This window comes from Lactuca saligna, chromosome 4 (assembly GCF_052625555.1).
Source record: "Lactuca saligna cultivar CGN05327 chromosome 4, ASM5262555v1, whole genome shotgun sequence".
Taxonomy (NCBI): Eukaryota; Viridiplantae; Streptophyta; class Magnoliopsida; order Asterales; family Asteraceae; genus Lactuca; species Lactuca saligna.
The window spans coordinates 308,564,438-308,575,671 of NC_136420.1; the positions used below are offsets into that span (position 1 = coordinate 308,564,438).

At 29.4% G+C, this 11,234-nt stretch overlaps 1 protein-coding gene across 1 annotated transcript; it reads right to left on the reverse strand.

Annotated features, from left to right (window-relative positions):
• Positions 1-1,569: 1,569 nt before the first annotated feature.
• Positions 1,570-9,990, reverse strand: LOC145043935 (patatin-like protein 1). Its single transcript, XM_078992709.1, has 7 exons — positions 9,734-9,990; positions 9,442-9,623; positions 9,160-9,346; positions 8,927-9,073; positions 2,646-2,948; positions 1,977-2,152; positions 1,570-1,887 (listed from the first exon to the last, which is right to left on the reverse strand). Exons 1-7 carry the CDS (start codon positions 9,887-9,889, stop codon positions 1,815-1,817), a joined length of 1,224 nt encoding a protein of 407 aa, XP_078848835.1. The 5' UTR covers positions 9,890-9,990; the 3' UTR covers positions 1,570-1,814.
• Between the last annotated feature and the right edge of the window lie 1,244 nt (positions 9,991-11,234).

The window sequence follows — 11,234 nt, forward strand, 5'->3', positions numbered from 1 at the left end:
AAAATTAGGACCTTATCTTGGGGAGGAGGCAAATTTCGAAAATCAAGGGATTATAACAAACCCTAGATTTCGAAATTTAAGGGTTTAAGGAAAGGATTTGAAGATCTTATTCAAACTCTTGCAAATTAGGGTTTGCAAACCCTAATCTCGAAAAACCCTAGCCTCTTAGGGTTTATTGGCAATAAACCCTAATATATCAAGTTCATATAATTGAAACCAAACCAATGGCTCTGATACCATTGATGGGTTGTGGTCATAAGACATCCTATGTGCTCATACAAACCCTAATGCTTGGATCTAGGTTTCTCTATTGTACATGCAAGTTATCCAAGACTATAAACCCTAATTCTAGCATTCAAGTGATCATATTAACATAAGAATAGGTTTATAATGTTACCTTGATTGTTATGTAGCAACAACAATCCCAAATCTCCTTGTATTGACTTTGGAAGGCTTAGAGTCACAAGTGTCACTCCTCTAATGGCTTACAAACACCAAGAGCAAATGGAGAAGGTATAAAGAGAGAGGAGAGAGGTTAGAATTCATCCTTAGGACTTCTTGGGAACAAGTACACGAATTCTAAGGCCTTAGGGTCTTTATATAGGTGTAGAGATAGGGTTTCAGTCATTATCCTTATCTAGTTGCTTATCCACAAAGCAACCATAAGATATGCCTTGAAAACCCTTATCCTTTATCCTTTGGACGATTTCAAGGATCCTTATCTCCTTGAATTCGTTCAACCCATATTTAGGATAACCATTACCATATTTTGTAACTATCACATAATTACAATTCAGCCCCTCTAGTTTAATTAATTACACTTGATCACAAAATTAATTCCTAATTAATTATTGACCAATATTAATTAAACAAATATGATTTCTCCTTTAATATATTATTCTTATAACATATTAATAAATCATAATAACCTCTCTCTCTTTGTTTATTTCTCCAATCAAGTTGCTATGGTGAAGGCAACCCAAAAGGACCATGCACCATCGGGTCAAGTACATACCAAAATAGTTATGGACTTAGACACTAATCCAACAAAGAGATGAGAGGTAAATATGATGTAGGAGACGACCCTTAGGATAAATCCTTAAGGAAGGTACTTAGGAATAAAAAAGATAATGGGGATGGGTAATTGGGTTAATTGTTTGATGATTAAACATAATAATTATATTATTGTGGGTTGAAAACCCTATCTACTCACCAGGTTTCCTAACCTGACCCACTCAGTTTACTTGTATCACAGTTGACAATGTGATGCTACGTTACACTAAGAGATTAAGAAGATATAGATCACTAGTGTAAATGAATGTAAGTTCTGTTTATGCTTATGTTTCTGTATTGACGATGACATCCCAAATGTTTTAAAAGGAATAAAAATACATTTCTTCGGAAATGCTTTGATAATGAAATTATCATGTTTTTCTGGGAACAAATTCCGCAATGTTTTTATTGAAAGAGATACTCTGATTTTTATAAAGTAAAAACAAAATCGGTCTTTTCTGTCCGTGAAAATGGAGATGTCATAGATTATTCTCATAAAACCGTAAGTAATAGTAATGGATTATAAACTTCCTTATTAAAATTCCCAATAAATACACACTATACTTTTTTTTATAAGAAAACATTATATTGATCAACATCATTATGATCAATATACAAACATATACAATAACATAAATACGTATATATAATCAGTTTTACTGTTATACTAAAACAAACAACAATTAAATTTAACAAATATTTATTACAAATTTACGACCTTCTCCAGATTTGAATAATTTCATAAAATTATCGAATAAACATCACTCAAGCACTTCCTGTGCTGTACAATTTTTTCCCCTTAGTTTTCGTTCATCCGAGAGCTGTTTAGCAAACCTGGTTTCATAAAAAGAAAACATGCATCAAGAAACTATACCATATCGAAGGGTGGCTATTATAATTTGGTAATGGAGTTGGAGTTGTACCTTTTCAATGCTTCACGGTTTGTACCACCATTTGGAAGCACTTCGAATACCCCTGTATCGGAATTCACCCGAGAAACCGGCTTATCTAGCAAAGCTTTGCCAACATTCACCAAATTGTTCAAATTTTGAGTTGTCGCAACATCCACCGAAGCCAAGTCTCCGGTCAATGTTTCATCCTAGTTTTTTCAATAGGAGCATACGAAAACTTGAATCCATAAATTTATACAACTTTTAATGCTTGAAGTATAATATTCTAATCAACTTTTAATTGTACAACTCGTGAATGGATGTCAATATATATTGTCAAAGTACACAAATTAATGCATTTTTAAGATTAGGGTACCTTTATACCGACAAGCTGTTATAATAAAGCTACAAATATTTAAAGGTTAACTTCATAACTTGTAACGATCTATTTGTTATATAACACAATTGTTTTAAAAAATGCTATCAGAAAGTAAGCAATTGAAACTTTGTGTTCTCAAAATACCATTATATCATTGTTACCTATTTATGATACCTTTTTTTTTAGAATAATACTTTTTTAAAAGACAAATAGGTTGTTACTCGTTTATGAGATTAACCCAATATTTAAAGGTCTCCTTGATGTCCATTTTCAAGTTGTACCATGTAACCTATCAATAAAGGTTGAAAATAAGAGAATCATACCTGAATTCGAAGATAACTGTCAGTGGAATTGAGGGCTTCAAATACAACATTGTTATGAAAAACAACCAAGTCGGCACTGGCTTGCTGGAAAGAATCTATCAATGGGGCCGAACCATTATTGACCATCCACCCAAGCACACCCCATTTCGCTGCTGTTTTCGCATCGTATATAGGTGGTTGCTTTTCGGTGCCTGTCCCTAATGATATGACAAGATATCTTCCGTAATCGAGAGGTGAGATTGGGACAAAATTTGGATCTTCTTTCATAACTTGCCTTGTCACTTCCCCTATGGCAACCAATGACTGCCAATCAAGACAAAATGTTTACACGTGCACTTCATATTTTAATTATATACAATTGTATATAAGTTATTAGTGATACTTATTGCATGATAATTTTCATTTTGCATGAAAATATAGATATTATCTTGGTAAAGAGTAGTATTTTTGCCAAATGGTAGTTTAGCGTTTGAAGTACGAAATTGGTCTAAGATTCATGAAACCCTCTCAAGTCCAAAATATTAGAACATCTCTAACTTTTAATACTATTTTTTTTATATAATACCTATAATTATAATGTAAAAGATATATAACATACAAACTAAAGTCCTCCAACCTATTATACTATTTTTAACACTAAAAAGAATTTTCTAGTTATATTGTTCTATAATAAGAGCATCTTGAATGTTATAATAAAAAGTAACTTTTATATTATAATGCTCCAATCTTATATATATATATATATATATATATATATATATATATATATATATATATATATATATATATTCTTCATAGTGTCAAATATAGTATAATGGGTTGGAAGACTTTAGTCTATATAGTATATACCATCTTTTATACTATACGATTATATGTATAGTGTAAAAAAAGAAATGCTAAGGTCCCAACATATATTTACTGTTACACTAAAATTTAATACTATATATATATATATATATATATATATATATATATATATATATATATATATAGGAGCAGGATCAAATGAGAACACCTAAAAGGTTGAGAACACGAGAACAGATCTAGACCATCTAAATATTCAAATCTAAGGTTATTATTAGACGGACCATTTATGTATATTATGGAATTTATTGGTATTGAAGTGTAACTTTGAAGTAGTGAAAAGGGTATAATAGTAATTGATTGTTTATTTAATTCCTATAATTTCTCACTCTTTCCTTTCAATTTCATCTCTCTCTCTCTCTCTCTCTCTCTCTCTCTCTCTCTCTCTCTCCATAGGGCACACCGCCTTTCAATTTTCTCGATGTCATTATCTTCATAGAAATCAAAAGCTTATGCCACCATCATCGACATTGTCGATCGACAAGTAAAGGACGAACGTCGATCGACAGGCAAAGGATGAACGTCTCAATCGCTAAGAGGCGAAGCAGCCGGAGAAGATGAATCGGATGTCGGAGAAGCGAATGGGTGGACAGTAGCACCATTAGGGCATTGTGATGCAAGAATTTTGGTGCCCGATGTTTGGATTTTGATATCCCGCAACCGATATCCCTCCAGTTACTCAACCCTTATTCCACAAAAACCCTAATTCTTATAACTATTGCTTTTTACCAGGTAATTGCTTCGTTTTAGTTTCCGATTTTGTTATTTTAAATTCATTTAGGGTTCTTTTATGCAATCCCGGAGATTCAATTGTCATTGGTGATTCAATTTTGCTGTGGATTTGACCGGATCTTTGTATACGTATGTCTCGTGAAATCATTCAGTTTTAGGGTTTAATTATTTAATCAGAATCACTATTTCTGAGAAATCCTATTAATCCGCTAAGGCTTGATGTGGATTTCGCTTTTGTTTGTCTCATGATATTCATTTGTGAATATCAGTGTTTTTTACTGTCCATTGCTCCAACAATTTATTTTTTATTTCTAGATGTTATGTATGATTACAAATGCTTTAGCTGACATTGAAAATTGATTCTTATAATATTTTGTTCATATATGATTACAAAGATTTTTTTATATTAGAAATTTATGTTATTCATTTACGATTAGTACTGAATTTTGATTTTTACTATATACGATTACAGTTATGCATTATTCATTTGTGCTTGTGATATATCAGATTTGTTTATCTCTATATTATGCTTTATTAATTTTTTATTATATTTGTATATTGACTTTTTTTATATATGATTGAAACCGTGATTTATTTATTTATGATTATATGTGTTTTTAGATTCTTTTTATATATCATAACTATGCTTTATTCATTTACGATTGCAAATGTATTGGACTTATTTATCTTTTTTATCGTATTGTATTGATTTTATGATTATATCTATTTTATCTGCATTTCAAATATGAAAAATCAAGGCTGATTTTTCACTTGTCTAAAATTGTGATAGGTATTCAAGGCACGTGAATTCGAAATAGTTATGACCCTTACCAAATGTTGCTTGCGAATTTTTTTGTCAAACAACAGAACAAGTTAATACCAGAGCATCGTATTTCATGTGAAAAACATCGTATTTCATGTGAAAAGAGTCATCACATGAAAAAAGAAACTTATTTGGCAGCGAGAAAAGAAACAAATATGTATTTATGAGTAGAATTAAATTTAGAGAATAAAACTTGATGAATATTAGATTTATGTATTTTTAAATTAAAGTAATGTGACTTTACTCATTTATGAATGCTACTAGATTAATATATTTCTATTGATTGTTGTTAGATAAATATGTTATATATTAAATCAATTTTTATTTTGTTTATTTTCTAATCATTTATGATTAATATGGTATCATACAAATTCTGAAAAAAAGTTTTTTTTTTATGAACACATTTATTCACTGATAAATATGTACACATTGCGACTAATAAAAAAAATCCGAAAAGTCTCAAAACAAAATCAGAAAACACGTTTGTTATCGCTTAATAATATTAAAAATAACATTAAATTCTTCTTTTAAAAATAACTAATAAAAAAATGTTTTTTTTGGCAACCGGCATAATCCCTAAATTATACGAAAAATATGATTATACTTTTTTTTTATAATTTAATTGCATTGCAAAATTCCGTTAACACTCTTATATATTGATTGGTTCAGAACTGTTCTCGCGTTCTCAACCTTTTAGGTGTTCTTATTTGATCATTTCCCTATATATATATATATATATATATATATATATATATATATATATATATATATATATATATATATATATATATATATATATATATATATATATATATATATATATATATACACACTGAAATCAAATATTATATATAACGTTATGTATAATGTAGGTAGAAACATTATAATCTAATTTATAGTGAAATCATAGCTTTTTAGTGTAGGGTTGAAAATGTCTTTATTAGCACTAGTTGACAATTTATCCAATGTGCTAGGCTTTATAACGAATTCATGTATAATAGAGTTGCGCGCTAAATCTGATGTTTTGAAGTTTTTCTGGATAAGACCAATCCTAAAAAAGTCTTTTTGTAGTTATATAGTTAATAAAGATGGTACGGTGTAACATTATAAATTTGCTAGAAATAGAAAGGATTAATAGACTGTCTTATTGTGGACCATAAAAGGGGAATAAAGCCGCTAATCCTTATTTACTACACCTTTTTTGGGTTTAATGTGCTCTTAAGCTAATGGTTGCAAACGTAATTACTTCCATAATTACTACAAGAATGGACGATTAGTAGAGCAAATAACACTCTTCGGACTTTAGATTAATGTAGGTCACTGACGCCACCTCTTATGCGTCCGCTTTTCGGGTTTTGTTTGGGGGATCACTTCATCATCTTTGTTTTTGTGTTTCGGTTAGGGGGCATAAAAAAGTTTGGTGCTATCCAAAAAATTGATGGGATGACTCAAATTGCGGTTAATAGGATGGAACATCGACACATAAATTATCAATGGGTTGTGGGTTGGAATGAACTGTGCTATTATGGGATGGATTCTTATATAAAGTATTTGCAAATGTTTGAGTTTACTGTGATGGTTTTAAAAAGAGGTGGAGTATACATAAGGTGGTAAAAAGGATAGAAAGTTATATATATATATATATATATATATATATATATATATATATATATATATATATATATATATATATATATATATATAATTTCCAAGGGACAATTTTCTTTAAAGGTTTGATTATTTTTCTCGGTGGTTGATATCCGTGCACTACCGGGGTGTGACGTAGCCGAGCCACTAAAGAGGTTTCTTCTAGAAAAAACATTATGAATTTACCCGGAAATTCCGATATCCGAAAAACTGATCCAAGAATCCAAAAAAATGATTTGAATATATCCGAAATTTCGAAAATTTCGGATATCCAAAAATCTAATATCCGGTTTTTCATATTCAGATAAAACTAATGATTTCAAAGAATTCGGATATCTCGAATATCTGATATTTGGAATTTATCTTCTTTAATTATTTTTTATATTTTATACATTATTTAATAATGAAAAATTCCACTTTGTTTAGCCTTGTAAGAGTTAGAAAATCACTCCTTATTCAATTGGGATATTGCCGCTTCCAAATTCTCAATTTCATATTTCATTTTTTGTTTTCAAAGTGTGATACGATACTGGATCTTACGAATGTCTCCTTTTATTAACATTAGTGTAGTCAATAATAACTAGAATACTACACGATATAAATCTTACAACTTCTATTATATATAAACTAAGTAAATCTAAGTACGTTTTAAATGAGTTCATGTTGAGTTCTGGTTTCAAAAATGAAACTTACCTAGAGATGAGATTTCTTTGTTCTAAATTTGTAGATTGCATCATTCTAGAAAAGGAGTTATTTAAATTACTTTGCCTATTAATTAATTTCAAATAATCGATTCAATATCCGAATCCGTATCCATAATTATTAATATCCAAACTTTGAATATCTAGTTTTCAACACCCATAATCATACCACAACCGCTGTGAGCATTGTTGGTGCTATGCCCTCAAGCATAACTATTATGAGAGAAACATGTAGCTACTATTACAACTAAAAATTGAATATATACTATAGTTTTTTTTTGGACAATAGATCAAACAAACTAAAATAGACAATAACTTCGATAAATTTTCAATGCACTTCCAAGTAATTGAATTTATTTTGTTAATAGTTAGTATATCTAGAATTCGTTTTCTATTTTTAAAAATCTTTACGAGTTTTAGAATTTTCATGAACTGGTATACTTTTTATGGTAATTAGAACAAAAGACACCAAGTTTATATCAAAGTTATAATTTAACATTGTATTTTTGTCTCAAATTTAACATTATGCTTTTCAATATTTTACAATTCTACCCACTTAATCGGTCAATCAGGTTACATGTTGACATGTCAATTTTGATGACATGTATGCTGACATCACATATTGACGTGTTAACATTTAACAAAATTTTAAAAAAATGATATTTAATTCGGAACAAAAAACAGTATCAAAATTGAAAAAAAAAAATAAATTTAATGTAAATCAAATAAAATAAAATTTTAGTATGTTTTGTAAAAAAAAAATATTTAATTTTAACATGTCATCATATCATTAGAATATCACATCATATAAATAAAAAAATATATCATCATTATAAACTTTGTGGTATTTAACCTTTTCTTTCTATAAGTATTTTTATAATCTATAAACTTCATATGACTTTTATTGTAATTTTAATGATTGTTAATTTAAATTTTCCGTTTGTTTACCAACTTTAATTATTCCTTATATTATAGTATTTTTAGAATTCTTTGACATTATAATCCCTAATTAATTAATCCCGTTTGTTGGTTTTAAATATTCAAACATTCCGTCCATTTCTAATTTCTAATAATTAATACAAACGTCGCGTATTTTATAACTTATATAAGTCTTAATTCACCTATATGTTTATTTATAGTTTGTAATTTTAAAATATTTAACTTCGTCCTTTGGTTACAATTATCTTTTATATTTAGTATTTATTTAAAAAAAAACGAAAATATAGGATCTTTATGAACTCAAGGACCGATCTAGACCAGATCATGCATTTATCTAAACCTCTTCAAATCGCCCATGCATCGATTGAGAGTGTTATATGTAGCTATTAAACATGATATATATATATATATATATATATATATATATATATATATATATATATATATATATATATATATATATATATATATATATATATATATATATATATATATATATATATATATATATATATATATATATATATATATATATAGGGACAATAGTTGTAGTTTGTAATTAGTTAGTTAATTACCGGGTTATTAGCCGCGACTCCACCATCAATAAGGTTAAACTCACGATCACCATTCTGAAAGTAATGAGCAGGGAGGTACGTAGGTGCTGCCGACGTACCAAGGCAAATGTCTGATAATAGTGCATCTGTGGTAGGCTCTCTTGTCACCTTCAAAATCACCATTTTTAATATCTCTCAAGTTAATAACCCCCAACTTAAGTGATTATATTAAGTGATTTAGCAAAAACCCAAACCTGATATGAACTAAACACCACAGGTTGCATATCCCTTATGTCAAAAGTAGGTATGACGACGTTTGTCAATGTCTGACTCAGCTTCAAGGTTCCTAGTAAGCCTGTTACGAGGGTTGTAAGATATTTTCCGTTGTACTTTGGTCCTATCAACGCCTTCAACAGCTTTATAATCCCAGCAAATGGCCCTCTAAATTTACCAAAAGAATTTTAAAAAGTCGTTTAGAGAGGGATCATACGATCGTAGGCGTATGCATGTACATGAAACATGATCCATAATCTTACCCGATTTGTTTGAAAATCTTAGGGGCGTTTTCAAGATAAAATGGAACGATGCCTTTAGCAGCATAAAAAGGTTGGTTGTTTTCGTCTGGAGCTGTTAGCATAACTGTTATTAGAGCACCTGTGCTTGTTCCAGCGATGACGTCAAAGTAATCCACTAATCTTGCTTCATCTCCGTCTAACTCCTGCATGTATATATACATGTTATTAATTGATTAAGCCCAATAAAACATGTCTAAAAGTATATAATTCCCATGAGTAGTTTAATATGTATGTGGGAGTTATGTATATATACCTGAAGCTGTGATTCGAGATACTCGAGAATGACACCAGGGATGATACCTCTGATGCCTCCGCCATCGATAGAAAGAACAGTTATGAGATTTCCAGTATTTGGAGGCCGGTTTCTAATGGAGGTTGTTGTTGTTGTTGTTGTGATTTCGGTTGTCATCTTGTAATCGTAATACAAACACTACAATGATTAGACGAACTTTGAGGTAGTATTTATGTATGAGGGTTGTTAGTCTATCTATTTGTACATTCAAATGCCATTTGTTAATAATGGATAGGACATGATCACTTGTGCTACAACATATATAATATCTAATTTGATATTTACACGTTAAGGAACACCGGTAATTAATCTCTCTGTATTTTTATAATATTTAAAGATTTTTTTTAGTTACATAAAAAATTGAAGGTTGAAATTTTTGACGATAGATCTATATATATAAAGTTATCTATTCATTCAATATTGATTGTTATATATAGGGTTTTTTTTATTTATTTATAGTTTTTGCTACTAAGTAAATATCTTAAACCATTTATTAAATTAATCATAGTAATTTAAAGACGAAGGAATGCAAATAGAATGCAAACAATGAGAACTAAGAACATATTTGACTGTTTCATAGCTGACTTTTATCAAGTTTTAATTGAATCTCTTTGTAAGTTTACAATTATTTAAATAGAAGAGGGAAAACTTGAAATGTTTATAGGAAAATATTGCACGAGGATTGATTCATCCTCACAATTCACAAATACTTGTAACAAAATAAGCAATAACTTATTGTCCCGAAAAAGTCGAAGTCAACTTTGAAGAAAGAATGTTCATCGGCAAATTCTTTTAGTTTCTTTATTTGCAATTGAAAGCAGCCTCCTATTACAGTCAGACGACTGGTTTCGTTTTGGATTGCTTGCGTATAAAACTTGTAACTGTAAAGAATTCAAGAATTGTAACAAGTCTAAATTTCTTTGGTAATACGTTAAGTAATCTACTACAAAAATATAAACCTTAAGATGAAAATCTTCAATTAGTTCATAATGTATTGGTTGTTGAAAATTTAATAGATACGTATGGTTGTAAACGAATCGATCGAACATGAACAAAGTTTGTTCATTTTTGTTCGTTTAAGTTAAAAGGACAAATGAATAAACACAAACAGATAAAAGAAGGAATTTTTTTTTCTTGTTCGTTTGTTTAACAAATTATATTGTTCGTATTTGTGTAAATACGTTCGATAAGGTGTTAAACAAACATAAACGAACAAGCCAATCATCTTGGGTCTTCTTCTCAAGAATAAAATTCGTCGTACGAGGGAATGCAACAAAAAACCGCAGAGACAAGGAACTAGTCAATTTACTAAATTTAGACCCCGACAAGTGATGTCAAGTAAACGTAGGGCGTAGGCCCCTTATATGCATAATAATAATCTCCAAATCTTCAATGAATTAAACGTACTAAATTAAAATAAGAATTCGAGGTCACAAAGAACTGAGAGTCTAGCCTCTCATTA